Source organism: Mauremys mutica, chromosome 12 (genome assembly GCF_020497125.1).
Source record: "Mauremys mutica isolate MM-2020 ecotype Southern chromosome 12, ASM2049712v1, whole genome shotgun sequence".
In the NCBI taxonomy this organism is placed as follows: domain Eukaryota; kingdom Metazoa; phylum Chordata; order Testudines; family Geoemydidae; genus Mauremys; species Mauremys mutica.
In genome coordinates, this window is record NC_059083.1 from 12,067,680 (window position 1) to 12,082,753 (window position 15,074).

Consider the following 15,074-nt stretch of genomic DNA (forward strand, 5'->3'; position numbering starts at 1 on the left):
TCAAGGGCAGTAGAACTGTACTTGGCATTTTATGACAGAGGGACTCGCCCTCACCTAAGCAGCACTCCCTAGGCAAGGAACATGGGTTCTCAAGTCCAGTAAACTGAGAGAGGCTGTGGGAGAGGTATGTGTATCAGGTGTTGTGGGTTTTGCCTGAGGATTCTAAACATCACTTTAATCTAGAGGTCAGCAACCTTTCAGAAGTGGTGTGCTGAGTCTTCATTTATTCACTCTAATTTAAGGTTTTGTGTGCTGGTCATACACCTTAACGTTTTTAGAAAATCTCTTTCTATAAGTCTATAATATGTAACTAAACTATTGCTGTATGTAAAGGAAATAGGGTTTTTAAAATGTTTAAGAAACTTCATTTAAAATTAAATTAAAATGCTGAGCCCCCCAGACTGGTGGCCAGGACCCGGGCAGTGTGAGTGCCACTGAAAATCGGCATGCGTGCCATAGGTTGCCTACCCCTGCTTTAATCTCTCCACTGTGTAATAACAGAGCTAATTTTGACTTTGTTGGGAGTCTTGTTACATGTTGCAGAGCTGAAATCACTGATTTCTAGGTCTAAGCACTAGACCTACTTTGGGCAAGTGGTTCTGAGTGTGCCAGTACTGGGGCCCCTCTACTAACAGCTGAAATCACTGATAGCTGTGTTAAGTAAGGGGGTCCTGAAGACATATTGGTGAGTGGCTAGCAGGACGGCTGGTGGAGAGGAGCAGCTAGCAGGGTGGCTAGTATAGAGGTGCACAGAAGCATGGCTGGTGGAGAGGAGCAGCTAGCAGGATAGCTGGTGGAGTGGAGTGGTGGGCAGGATGGCGGGCGGAGAGGAGTGGCCAGCAGGACGGCTGGCAGTGAAGACTGTAGCAGAACCCCGCGGAGAGGCGTGGCATTCGGCCGTCGACCTGAGCAGCGAAGCATGTCAGCTTCCCTCTCACACCTCCCCACACTTCCACCCAGGCTGGGAGGTAAACTCTGCAGATGAACTTCTGAACTCTGGGGGCTGCACTGACCAAGGACAGAAACTGTGGGTGGGGGTGACTGTTGGGTTGCTGGACTTAAGACCCTGAGGGGAAAAGGACACTGCCCACTTACTTGGGGGAGGGTCTTTTCTCATGGCTTGTGTTATGAGTCCTGTTTGTGGTGTTTCCCCAACATAATGCCGCAATGTTTTGTGTTATGAATCCTGTTTGTGATGTTTCCCCAACATAGTGCTGCAATGTTTCCCTCCTTTATTAAAAGGCTTTTGTTACACTCAGACTCTGTGCTTGAGAGAGGGGAAGCATTGCCTCGTAGAGGCGCCCGGGGGTGTGTGTGTGTGTAATTGTCCCAGGTCACTAGGTGGGGGCTCGAGCCGGTTTTGCATTGTGGTATTGAAATGGAACCCCTGGATACTAAACCCAGCCCTTGTTGCTGCCAATTGTGACGGGCAGAAGGGTTTGCCTAAATGGTTGCACCGGCCCTGGAGGGAAGATATCAGTGTCTTAAGGGCCTAACTGGCTCCTAGTACTTCAGTTGACTGCCTGTTCTCCTCAAGTGGGTTCAGGGAAGCTGCAGGAACCTGGCTGCGCAGCCCCTAGGCCAGCAGCAGCAGTTTGGGTGTGTGGAAGGGGGCTCAGGGCTGGGGCAGGAGGTTGGGATGCAGGGCGGCGCTTAGCTGGGGGTGGGGCCCAGCTCCCACCAGAATGTCCCTGCAGCTCCTAGGCAGAGGGGCCGGGGGCTCCATGCACTGCCCATGTCCGCAGGTGCCACCCCAAAACTCCCAATGGCTGCAGGTCTCAGCCAATGGGAGCTGCTGAGCTGGCGCTTTTGGTGGGAGCATCGCACAGAGCCCTCCTGGCTGCCCCTCTGCCTAGGAGCTGCAGGGACACACAAAACTGGGTACAGAGCCTGTGAGCCCCACCAACCTTCCCCACCCAGCATCAGCGGGGTTCCCGTGCTGTGTGCTGCTGCCCGCCTCACACCCAGCACCAGCAGAGGTCCCATGCCATCCCCCCAGCACCCACGGTGCCCCTGGTCTGCCCTCCCAGAGCATCCGCAGCCCCCTGGCCCAAGTTTTACTTAGCAATGTATAGTAAAAATCATGGACAGGTCACGGGCCGTACATTTTTGTTTACTCCCTCTGCCCTGTCCATAACTTTTACTAAACATACCTATGACTAAAACGTAGCCTTAACTGTGACCCCCAGATCCCGTTCTGCAGTACTATATCTAGTCCAGTGGGTCTCAAACTCTTTTACTGGAGATCTCTTTCACACAGCAAGTCTATGAGTGCCACCGCCCTAATAAATTAAACACACTTTTTAATATATTTAACACCATTATAAATGCTGGATGCAAGCAGGGCTTGGGGTGGAGGTTGACAGCTCGTGACCCCCCATATAATAACCTCAGAACCTCTAAGGGGTCCGGATCCCCACTTTGAGAACTCCTGATCTAAGTAGTTATTTCCCATTTGTATGTGTGCAACTGATTGTTCCTTCCTAATTGGAGATTTCATCCTATTTACTTCAGACCATTTCTCCTGTGTGTTCAGATCATTTTGAATTTTAATCCTATCCTCCAAAGCACTTGCAACCCCTCCCAGCTTGGTATCGTCCGCACACTTTATAAGTGTACTCTCTGTGCCATTAATTAAATTGTTGATGAAGATATTGAACAGAACCGGACCCAGAACTGATCCCTGCAGGACCCCACTCGTTATGCCCTTCCAGCTTGACTGTGAACCGCTGATAACCACTCCCTGGGAATGGTTTTCCGACCAGTTATGTAGCAGCTCCATCTTATAGTACACTAGTTCCATCTAGGTTGTATTTCCCTAGTTTGCTTATGAGAAGGTCATGCGAGACAGTATCAAAAGCCTTACTAAAGTCAAGATATACCACGTCTACCGCTTCCCCACCCCATCCACAAGGCTTGTTACCCTGTCCAAGAAAGCTACCAGGCTGGTTGGAGATGATTTGTTTTTGACAAATCCATGCTGACTCTTACCTATCACTTTATTATCTTCTAGGTGCTTGAAAACTGATTAATTCATTGTTTGCTCCGTTATTTTTCCAGGTACTGAAGTTAATTCCCCAGGTTGTCCTTATTTCCCTCTTTATAGATGGGCACAATATTTGCCATTTTCCAGTCCCCTGGAATCTCTCCCATCACACATGACTTTTCAAAGATAATTGCAAATGGCTCAGATACCTCCCCAGTTAGATCCTTGAGTATTCTAGGATGTATTTCACCAGGCCCTGGTGACTTGAAGACATCTAACTTGTCTACATAATGTTTAACTTGTTCTTTCCCTATTTTAGCCTCTGATCCTACCTCATTTTCACTGGCATTCACTGGATGTTCAGTGAGAAGCGAGGCCAATGAGTTGGTTAGTTCTAATGGGAAAACCAGCAGAGCAGCGACTGCAAGCGAGGGAAAAGCATCCTTTACTGAGTGCCCCCATCTGTGCAGCACAGCGCCCTTAATGCCACACTGGAGCACTGGGGACAGCACCGACTGCCAGCGGAGGGCATCCCTACCCCACTCCCTGTAGCATCTGCTGACTTTTGGAAATCTCCTTTTGAAATTTTGCCCGTGCTGCCACCCTCTTAGCTTGTGAGAGCCCCTCCAGGGGAGATCCTGGTTCTGACAACACGTGCTTGGGTCATGAACATTATTGACAGCTCTGGGCATGTTTGTTTCTCCTGCGGGGTGGGTCGGAAATTGCCTTGAGGTTCCTGCATTGCTTCTCATAGTCACTTGGTAATAGGGTTTTGTTATTTCTAGTTGTCACCATTTGTCACAAGTTGGGTGAGTCACCGTAGGACCCTGAGTGCATATTATACCAAAAAATGTAGCCTAGATAATCTGTTGTGGCAGCAGGGTAGGAGAATCACTGATAGGTGGGATTGAGGGGCATTGACAGTGCTGTAGGAGTAGGGGAGCCCAGGGCTGGGGGTTGGGAATGATGGGCATCGGATGAGCTGCAGGGTGTGGGATGAGCTCAGGGAAGGGTTAGCAGGAGGCAGTGGGTTGGAACTGAGGGCCACCAGCAGAGCTGTGGGGTGCGGGATCTCAGAGCTGGGATGCCAGGGGGCTGTGGATCATCATTGAAGGGTATCAGGATGCCTAGGAGTGAGATAGCAGAGGTCTGGAGGTTGGGATTGAGGAGCAGTAGCGGAGCGGTGGTGAGAGCCCAGGGCTGTGAGGTGATAGCTAGGGGCTGTGGGTCAGGAGTGATTTGGTGTCAGCAAAATTTTTTCCTGGGGCTAATTTCATGTATTCCCCATCATGTTTGTTCTCCTGTTGATCCAAAAAGCCACTGTCCCTTTCCCTGAATGATCCCCCGCTGGGAAATTCCTGCCAGGATGGTTCCCAAGCCTCAGAAATATCTGCTGCCTCCGGGGCAGCAGGGAAACTGTCGTCTCTCTGTGCTGGGGAATCGTCTCTCCCTGGCCCAGCATCTGCCAGTGACCTGGAGAAGCCCAGCATGGCGCGGACTCTGCTCCTCACAGCCGCTGCCCTGCTGTGCCTCATGCTGGGGGTAGGTCTGGGGGAGGGATGGCACAGCTCATTTGGTGCAGAGACCAGGGCTGCCGAAAGCAGGATCGGGCCCCAGTGACATTTTTTTTTGGGCCCCCAGCAAGGGCGGACCGGCTAAACAGGGCCGATGAAGCCGGGGAAACCGGGCCATGGGCCCCCTTCCGGACTGCCGGGCCCCGGTAATTTGTACCGGCTTCCCCCCCTCTCGTCGGCCCTGGCAGAGACTCAGGGACAGCTTTGGCTGTCTCGGCCCCCAAGGGACAGCAGCAGGGATTCTGCTGCAGCAAGTACCCCACAGGGTGAGCTGGCAGCAGGGGGCACAGGGACGGGGGCTGACACCCACCCCTCTCCCTCTCCGAATCTCTCTGTCTCCCGCCTCACCCTGTCCATCTCTCTGACTCCCTCTCCATGTCTGTTTGCACCTCTCAGCGGAGGGCCTGCAGTGCTGGGAGTGCACCAGCACGACCCATCAGGCCGGCTGCATGCCAAAGGGAGATACCTGCACCACCAGGCCGGGCCAGTTCTGCAGCATCATCAGTCATCCAGTGTGAGTCCGAGACACCCTCATCGCCCCACCTCTATGGGCCTTCATTTACACACAACCCCCCATGGTCATCAGCCTGGAGAGATCCCAGATCTTTCAGCACCGCAACAGAGAGCTGTCACTTGGCCTGAAGGGAGCGCTCTGTTCGCTGGCAGCAGTGGTAGGGCTATTATCTGGTGGGGACAGTCACTTGCAAGGTTCTTACATAGGGGTCACGAGCTGTCAGTTTCCACTGCAAACCCCGCTTCACTGCCAGCATTTAGAATGGTGTTAAATATATAAAAAGTGTTTTTAATTTATAAGGGGGAGTCGCACTCAGAGGCTTGCTATGTGAAAGGGCTCACCAGTACAGAAGTTTGAGAACCACTGCCCTATACCCATAGCCTTAACCCTGACCCTAACACCTTAATCCTATGCCCATAGCCCTAACCCTAACACTCCAACCCTAACACTCATTTCTTAACCCCATTCCCATAGCCCGATCCCTAACACTGTTGCCTTAACCCTATGTCCATAGCCCTAATCCTAACACTGACACCTTAACCCTATCACTGATGCCTTAACCGTATGCCCATAGGCCTAACCCTACCACTGACACCCCAGTCCTAACCTGCCCACTTGCTAGTGCCCAAATACTGTCCCTTAATCCTGTCTCCCAACCCTTATTCTACCCCCTAATTCAAGCCCTATTATGCTCCGTATATCCCATAACCCTATAACCCACCATCTCGCCCAGCCTCCCAGCCCTCTCGCTCTCTCCCCTTTACACTCCACCACATCCGCACTAATGCTAACCGAGAACCCCACCATTTAACTCTCCAGCCAGTCCTACCCTATAAGCCTGTTGCCTCTTCTACAATCCTAACAGTCACCCCCTAACTCTGAACTGAACATTTCCACCCATCCCCCATCATCCTGCCACTTAACCCTAACCCTCAGCTGGAACGGGAACCCATACATCCCAATTCCCAACCCTAACACCCTAATTATAACGCTGCTCCCCAAATCTGACCCGAACTCTTCAACCTTTAACATTAAGACTAACCTTTGCCACCCCTCAGCTCTCCTCAAGCCCCTCCCAGCTTTAGCCAGCTTCAGACTCCCAAAACTTAGGTCTGAACCCAATCCCAATGCCGCTTCCTTCCTTGCCTAACCAAGAAGTGGGAGGGGAGTGGTTAGAACAGAGTGGGTCTGGGAGTTAGGACTCCCGGGTATTATCAACTTCTGGGGGAATTCTGCGCCACTGAGTATGTGAATTCATGTGTTGTGCAGAATTTTTTTCCCAGCAGAAAATATATTCTGTTGCAATTATGCCTTTTGCCCTCCAGGGTCCTCTGTGGCTCCAGAACAGAGAGCAGCCACTCCTGGTCCAGCTCCAGCTGTGGACAGGGAAGAGAAGAAGCTGCCTTCCTCACAGCGCCCCGCTGCTGGCGCCAGGTGAGGACTCAAGGGATATGGGGGGACGGACAGAGTGGGGCACATGGGGCTGCTGGGGGTGTGTGTCACAGACTGGGGTTCATAAGGGCTGATGGGCGAGGGACAGACTGGAGTGGGATGCAGAGCCACATGGGGAGGGGGGTAGGGGTTGCAGGACCACCTGGGGATGGGGGGAAGGGGATGGCTGAGTGGGGGTGCAGGGACACATGGGAACAGGGGTAGATGTACATGACTGAATGAGAGAGGCTATGGGTCAGACAGGGTCTGCATGGCTGGGGCTCCCAAACCATCCCTCCCACCCCTCCCAAAAAACTGTTCTATACTTCTTCCAACCACACCCTCCAAGTTCACACCCAGTCTCCTTCTCAGCTATTACTTCACTCTCCTGCAGCACCTCCATTACCCCGACCCCCACAAGCCTTTGCACTGCTTCTGGGGGGGGTGGGAATACATTTCTGTATTGTAATTTAAATGAATTAATACTCAAAGTTCTGTATTAATATGCTTAGCAAGGAAAGGATTTGTCAAAAACATTTCCTGAATCTTTTTTGTTGTCTGTATTGTTACAGACATATTTGCTGACAGGTATTTTGAAAGAAATTACCAAAAAAATGGAAACAGGTCTGATTATATTATGTTATTTTGACAATTCAAATATGCAGAATTTTAAAATATTGTGCGCAGAATTTTTAATTTTGTGGTGGTGAATTCCCCCCAGGAGTAATTATCCCCATATTGGGGCAGGGCCGGCTTCAGGGAGGCAGGTGCTTGGGGCGGCCAACGGGGAGGGACGGCATGTCCGTCTCTTCTGTGGCAATTCGGCGGTGGGTCCCTCACTCCCTGTCGGAGGGAAGGACCAGCTGCCGAATTGCCGCCGAAGACTGAAGCGGCAGCGATAGAGTTGACTGTGATTGCAGCTTTTTTTTTTCTTTTTTTTTTTTGCTGCTTGGGGCAGCAAAAACTCTGGAGCCAGCCCTGTTCTGGGGGCAAGTGTGGGGTTTGATGGATTAGACAAGTGTGATATAGAAGCCAAGATGCCTGGGTTCTATTCCAGCTCTGGGAGGGGATTGGGATCTAGTTGGTTAGACCAGGGGAGGCTGGGCATCAGGACTCCTGGGTTCCGTTTCTAGCTTGGGGTGCACAGTGTGATCTCTGGCCTTTGTCATTTGCCTCTTCAAAACCCAGAGCATCATTTACCCCCACCACCAATGTAATCTGTGTCCCTCATTATTTCAGCACTGAATCACAACCCCCAACACACACACAAATGTGCGTGTACACACACACACACATACACTCTATCCCCTCTGCTCAGGAGCAGCTAATCAACCTCACACACCAGGGTTCTGTCTCCAGACTGAATATGCTTTAATGCACTGGGGATGGAGGGATTGCAGAAGGAGGGTCAATCTGTAAATTCCCAGGGGGTTTATTAGCAGGATCCTTATTAATGAATCAGCAGGAGCTGTCAGGCACTGGATGCTCTTGTCTGCAGGGAGGGTTCCCCCCCTTCAGGGGATTGTAATTGCTCAGCTCTTCATCCACGGCCCCCCGGGCTGGGCACGTCCTGGGTCTGCTCCTGCAGGACACACAGAGAGTGGGGTTAACAGCAGTGGGGATGAGCTCAGACTGTGCAGGGTTTGGTCTACTTGCAAATGGGAGGGGAGACCTGCAGAGGAAACCAGGTGCAGCACGGGCTCAGTATGGGGTGCTCAGCCCTTACGGTCAGTGCTAATCCCTCTACAGTAGGGGGCGCTTTGCTGCAAAGAGCTTCATGGGGGGCTCAGCAGGGAGCTGTCCCCACACAGTCAGTGCTCCCCCAGTACTATATTGTAACAGTAGGGGATGCTGTGCTGGTGGAGGTCCTGTGTTTCCCAGCATTTGTGAATCCCAGTGTCCAACGTGCAACATTCTGCTCTGCCTCCCATAAGAGTCCCACCACCTCCAGCACAAAGGATTCCTAGCGGTTGTTGGATTCTCCTTCACTGTTTGTGCTGCACAGTTACACAATGGCCATGCCCCTCCCCAGAGCCAGCTGTGTGTTATTTTTTCACTGCCTCTTTTTTCTTCAGTGCCATTATGGGCCACCTGCCCCCAGGCCCTGCTGTCCTCTCCATCCCTCTATCCCCACCCACCCTGTTAGGCATCACTCTGTCTTAGCTCATGCCTCCTCCACTGGAAAGGGATCTATATGGAGTTTGGCTCGTACAGGAAACAAAGGTGTTGTTGTCCTACCCAGAGGGGGCTAAGCTTGTGAAGATGGGGCCAACCTGGGGCTGCCCCACAGCAGATGGTTCTGGAGTTCCCAGGGGATGTGAGATCTACCCCAAGCAGGAAAATGGGGCCTCTCTAGGAGGCCAGAAGATCCCATGGATTTGTGAAGGTGATCCAGAGTCTTTCCCCTCTAGGGGGCACCAGCTCCAATCCAGCCCCAGGGATTGGGGGACTGGCTGGCTCAGAGGGGTAGGTAGACATGAGGCCTTTCCGCTTTAGGGCTGCTGTCCTTTCAGCCCTCTGATGCTCACCAATATGGCTCTGGTTCCTTTTGAGCAGTGATGCCAAGCAGCTGCAGCGGTTGGCAGGGGACGTCTCCTTGACTTGGGGCGGCTCCAGTCCGATGCGGAAGAAGTTCTGCTTTGTGGGGCCGTAGGGGTGCCACTGCTTCCCACTGCCCCCTATTCCCGTGAGGTTCCTGTGGGGAAATTCAACATACCCCACAGAGTTAGTACCAGGCCTGGGCAGGGACGGGACCATGCTCTGGCTTGAGTCTGACATCCTGGTTGCAGGAGTCATTAGGAGCCAACTTGAAAAACTTGGCCACTTTCCAAAATGGCTGCCATCCCTTGTTCCCAATGAGATTGAAGCTAGAGGCTGCCCTCAGTTAAGATGGCTGCTGCTTCTTGTTCTCTACATATGGAGTGACTCTACAGGTTGCCATTTATAAAGATGAGCAATGTCCTCATTGATCTTGATGACACGGAAGTCACAGGCTGCCCTGAATTATGATGGCTGCCATTGGGCTACAGCACTTTGTAAAGTAAGACTGCCCCTAGCAAAGATGGCCACTGTTTCCCATTGTTTCTAATAGGACTGAAGCCAGACGTCCCTCACGGAAGATGGACATCCTTTGTGCTCATAGACATAGGAAGGGGCAATGCAAGGTGCAGAGCAACATGTGCGGATGGAGGTGGGGGAGACAAGGAGTGACACTGGGATGTCAGGGAACATAGGGGCATAGGTAGGAGGATCTGAACTGGAAGGCAGTCTGAAGCTACCATTTTCCCTCACTTAAGATGGCTCCTCTCAGTTGTCCTTCCAACTAGGATGAGGTCACATGCTGCCCTAACCCAAAATGGCCACCATCTCGCACTGGGCTCAATGAGATTGGAGCCACAAGCTGCCCTGAATCAGCTGCTGTTTGCCTACAGCCCTTTCACGCATCAGCCAGGCTGTCCCTAGGACAGATGGTCACCACCTGCCATTGTTCTTAAGGAGCCAGAAGCCACAGGCTGCCCTAAGTTTAGTTGGTTTCCCTCTCCTTGAAGCCCTGCAAGTAGCAGGGACATTGCCTGGAGGAAAGATGGTGGAAGTGGCCTGTGGGAACAGCAACTCTATGGCTCCCTCTGTAGGCAAAGTAGAGGAACAGAGGCCAGCTTCCTGCCTGACACTGGGCTAATCTGCATATGCAGCTCCCCGGCTCACCCTGTGGGTACATGGGAAAGTAGAAGGGGCACCAGCCTGCTAATAGGTAGTTTGCAGACATCCCAGGCGCTCCATGCAGTGCCCAACGCTGCACAATTGGGGATTTTCCCATGTGTAAAGCTCACAATATGTGTCACATTGGCTGTGTTACTTCAGGGATGGGAACACATGGGTAAAGGGTAGACGATGGCCCTTCCTAGATTTATAAATTCCAAGGCCAGAAGGGACCATAGTGATCATCTCATCTGACCTCCTCTATAACACAGGCCACAGGAGTTCCCCCAACCAATTCCTAGAGCAGATCTTTTAGAAAAAAATACAATCTTAAGCTTAAAATCATCAGTGGAATCTACCACGACCCTTAGAAAATTGTTCCAGTAATTAATTACTCTAACTGTTAACAATGTATACCTTATTTGAAGTCTGAATTTATCTTGCTTTGACATCAGACCTTTCTCTGCTAGACTGAAAAGCCCATTATTAAATATTTGGTACCCAGGTAGGTATTTATAGACACCTTCTCCTTCTCTTAGGAAAGCTACATAGATTGAGATCCTTGATTCTATCATTATAAAACAGGTTTTCTAATCCTTTGGTCATTCTCATGGCTCTTCTCTGGACGCTTTCCAATTTATCAACACCCTATAATTACCCAGGTGATCCCATTTACCCTTTTTTATAAATTGGCATGACATTAGCTTTCTTCCAATCTTCTGGAACTTCCCCTCTGGTCCAAAATGTATTGAAAATCAACATCAATGGGCCAGAGAGCTCCTTAGTCAGCTCTTTTAAAACTCTTGGACCCAAATTATCTGGACCTGCTGATTTAAAAATGTCCAATTTTGGTAACTTCCGTTTAACATCCTCCAGAGATACTAGTGTAATGGAAAGAGTGTTGTCATCCCCATACGATGAGACTATATCACCCGTTTTTCCCCAGATACAGAACAGAATTATTCATTGTAGATTTGCATTATTATTGATAATTCTGCCATTTCCGCCTAGTAATGGACCAATCCCATTGTCAGGATTCTTTTTTTCCCTACTATTGTTAAAAAACTCCTTATTGTCCTTAACTCCGCTGGTCATAGATTTCTCCTTGTGACTCTTTGCTTCCCTCCTCAATTTTTTACAATTGCTAATGTCTGATTTATATTCATTACTATCATCTTCTCATTTCTTCCATGTGTGGTATATTATTATTATTACTTTTTTATGGCTGCCTTCCCTTCTCTAATCTGGGAATTAATGGGCCCAAGCTGGGTGGATAAGACTAGAATGGAGAATGTTGAAGAGATTATTTTTTTGGAAAATGTTCTTGCTTATTTTTGATGTAAGGGAGCATGCCTTTGTATCTATGCCCTGGTGTATGCTTAAAAGTGAAGTGGCCACACTTAACACAATCAGAGATGTGAGAAAACCACGCACCTGACTGCTGCTCCACTGCTGGAGCAACCCCTTTGGCTGGAGCAGGCTGCAGCTACATGATAATTGGTGTAGCCATGCCCGTATAGTCTCTGTAGCAGAGCAATCCCCTGAGTTTGTGTGGCAGGGCTGGGAACGAGCAAGCGGAGCTTTGAGTGTAGCTCCTAGCTAAAAACCTTGTTTCCTTGAATGAGGATGGGGGTGTTCATGGGATCACTGACATCCAGATGAGGGAAGAAGGGAATTAGCCCTAATCTAGAAGTAAGTTCAGTTGTAGGTCAGGGCCTTCAACCAAACAGGTTATCTACATTTCAAAGGGACTCCTTTGCCATGGTATTGAGCCAGGGCTTCCTGGATGTTGTGGACACTGGGCCAAAGAGCTCCAGGCTAGCTGTTTTCCCGGGCTGCCCCAGGGGCACAGGAAGATTCCCTTACCCGCTGCTGGCGAACTTCCCGCAGTACTGCATTATCCTCTGGCTCAGCCCCGCCTCGGCCTCCGTGTGCGTGTGGTTGGCTTGTCCCACGGACGCCAGGGTCCCGAACAGGTAGGGCAGCTCAGAGCCGTGGGGCACCCCCGTCCACTCAGGTGTAGACAAGCCACTCGTGCGGTGGGTGAAGTAGTAGGCATACACGGAACTATTGGCCTCTGCCTCTCGCCTAGCCACCTCGGCTATCGGGCACACAAAGAGGTAGTCGCCAGCGATTTGATCCATGGCCCATCGGTATCGTGCCTCTCCCTGCCCCTCCCCTTCCTTGCTGTACCGCTGTGCCACGGCCCGGACGGCCTCTTCTGGGGCTCCTGGCACTGTCAGCCTCACCACCTGCAGCAGCTCCTCCCAGCCAACATTGCTGGTATTCTCCAGGTTGAGGCTGGGGGCACCAAAGAATAGCATGTAGGAGCCTTCATTGGCGGTGAAACCAGCCACGATGGGCATAGGCTGGCCATGCTCAGCCTGCAAGAGTCTTGGTGGTGTATCAGGGAGGAAATCCCCGTCTGGTGTCGGCACAAAGGGCAGCCTCAGTTGCTTCTTGTGGTTCAAGACGGAGAATTCCTGTTTGGGGAACTCCCCTGCTGCCTTCCCCTGCAGGCAGCCCACCAGGGCCGTGTCATCGCTATCGGTGCAGCCCAGCAGCTGGCCCAGCCTCCGGCCTCTCTCCTGGGCCTCTTTGAGTGAAATCCAAGCCCAGGGTGCGTTTGGGGCTCCGCTCTGCAGCGCGGCGCGAGTGAAGAGGGGCCGGCTCCCCGGGGAGAGGAGGTGGAAGCCGACTGACGCAGCCCCAGCGTCCTGGCCGAAAAGGAGGAAACGGGCTGGGTCCCCTCCGAAGGCGGCTGCGTTGTCCTGCAGCCAGCGCAGCGCCAGGCGCTGGTCCCACAGGCCGGCGTTCCCTGGGGCGGCTGGGGGCAGAGACAGGAAGCCCAGTGCCCCCAGCCGGTAGTTCATGGAGGCCACAATCACGTTCCTGGTGGCGGCTATGAAGCGCCCGTCATAGATATCGAGGGAGGCTGCACCTGTGAAGAACCCCCCGCCGTGGATCCAGATGATTATGGGGGCCGGCGCGGGGAGCTGGGGATGGGGCACCCAGATGTTGAGGAAGAGGCAGTCCTCGGACTGCGGCGTTTTGGGTGTCCATGTTTCGGCCTCAGGGTAACCAGTAAGTGGAGACTGCAGGCAGACATTGCCGAAGCTGGTGGTCTCCAGGACTTGGCTCCAGGGCTGGTGGGGAAGCGGTTTCTGGAAGCGCAAGGCCCCCAGGGGGGGCTCAGCGTAGGGGATGCCCAGGAAGGCCATCACTGTGCCGGAGCCGACCTGGAGGCGCTTGCCCTGGATGGGGCCGCTGGTGGTGAGCACCACGGTGCCGTCATCATCGGAGCCAGAGCTTGGGCCCAGCAGGGAGAGGAGAAGCAGGCAGGGGAGCGCAGGGAGGAGTCCCAGCATCGCGGCAGCTGTAAGGGAACCCCCCCTAGAGGGAGTTATAGGGAACGGGATCTGGGGTCTTTCCCCTCTAGTGGGTGCTGGCTCCCATCCAGTCCCAGCCACCTAAATTCAGACAGCAGAAGGATGCTCCCTACATCAACCTGGATCCCCTTTAGCAAATAGAGTCCCCTGGTCTGTTCCACCCATGCTCTATCTCACTGCTGTGTTCCCTGGTCTGCATCAATCCCGACTCTTGTTCTGGGAAGGGAGTGGGATCTAGTGGTTAGAGTTGGGAGAGAGGCTGGGATTGAGGACTCCTGGGTTTTACTCTGGGAGCGAAGTGGGGTCTAATGGGTTAGAGTGACGGGCTCTGGAAGCCAGGGCTCCTGGGTTCTATCCCCAGGTCTGGGAAGGGAGTGGGGTATGGCGGATTATACCACTGAGGGCCGGGAGTCGAGAGTCCTGGGTGCTGTCCCTGGCTCTGGAAAGGCAGTGGGGACCAGTGTGGGAGAGCAGGGGGTGCTGGGAGGCAGGACTCCTTGGGTTCTCTCCCCAGCTCTGAGAATGGGGTCTGTAGGAAGGCTATTAGGTGTGTAACTGCCCAGAATGATCCCAATTCCCACTGTTCTTCCACTTCATTCACTCCCTGGGCCCCTCTGTCCCTAGCTCTGAGGCAGTGGGGCCCTGGGTAGTACAGACTCACCTGCCCTTCTCCTTGGCACACTCGTTGGGTCTCGCATCTTGCTTGAATGGAAGCTGAGTGGATGCCTCAGATGCCAAAACTAACAGTCAGGGAGCAGCGACAGGGACTTATTTATCCTCAAATCCGTGTCCTCATTGGGCTGTGCACACACGCGGGGGGAGGATTTGGGCTGACTGGGTGGGACTGTTGGGGAGGAGCCAAGGGCTTTGGGAACAAAGATCCAGTTGGGTTCACAGGGTGAGAGCTCTAGGGACTTAAGGGTCGTGATCCCTGAATTGCAGCCACCTCTGGGGAGGGGCAGCTGGGTAACAGGAAATGAATGGGGGATTCAGTGTCCACTGTTGATATTTGGGTAGGGGGCAAAATGGAAAAACTAAAGGGGGTGTTTAGCCAGGGGACCCAGGCGCATTCCCCGCCATGGAAGGAAAGTGTGAGGAGATGTTCAGTGACAAGCGGGGCTTATGGCTAATGTGCAGGTGAGCACTTGCTGCTGCACAGCGACATCCTGGGGCATTTGGGACTGCACCGACTCCAAGGGGAGAGTGCCTCCTAGTGAGTCCCCGCGCCCCTCCCGGCTGCATTGATCCCCCTAGTGCCATGCTGGGGTATTGAGGTCAGCACGGACTGTGAGGGGAGAGCGCCCCCTAGTGAATGCATACATCCCTTTTGTACAGCACACCATAACGCCACCCTGGGGTATTTGGATCAGCATTAACTGTCTGGGGACAAAAACAATGAGGAGTCTTTGTGGCACCTTAGAGACTAACAAATATATTTGGGCATAAGCTTTGGTGGGCTATGACCCACTTCATCAGATGCA

At 52.5% G+C, this 15,074-nt stretch overlaps 1 protein-coding gene across 1 annotated transcript in view; it reads right to left on the minus strand.

The window, feature by feature from the left end:
- The window catches only part of LOC123345903 (acetylcholinesterase-like), a 22,468-nt gene extending 8,893 nt beyond the window's left edge, over window positions 1–13,575 (minus strand). The window contains exons 1-3 of the mRNA XM_044982964.1: window positions 12,071–13,575; window positions 9,015–9,200; window positions 7,381–7,459 (exon numbers count right to left, since the gene is read on the minus strand). Coding sequence (XP_044838899.1) covers window positions 7,381–7,459; window positions 9,015–9,200; window positions 12,071–13,572 — 1,767 coding nt within the window. The 5' untranslated portion in view covers window positions 13,573–13,575. The remainder of the gene's footprint in view (window positions 1–7,380; window positions 7,460–9,014; window positions 9,201–12,070) is intronic.
- Between the last annotated feature and the right edge of the window lie 1,499 nt (window positions 13,576–15,074).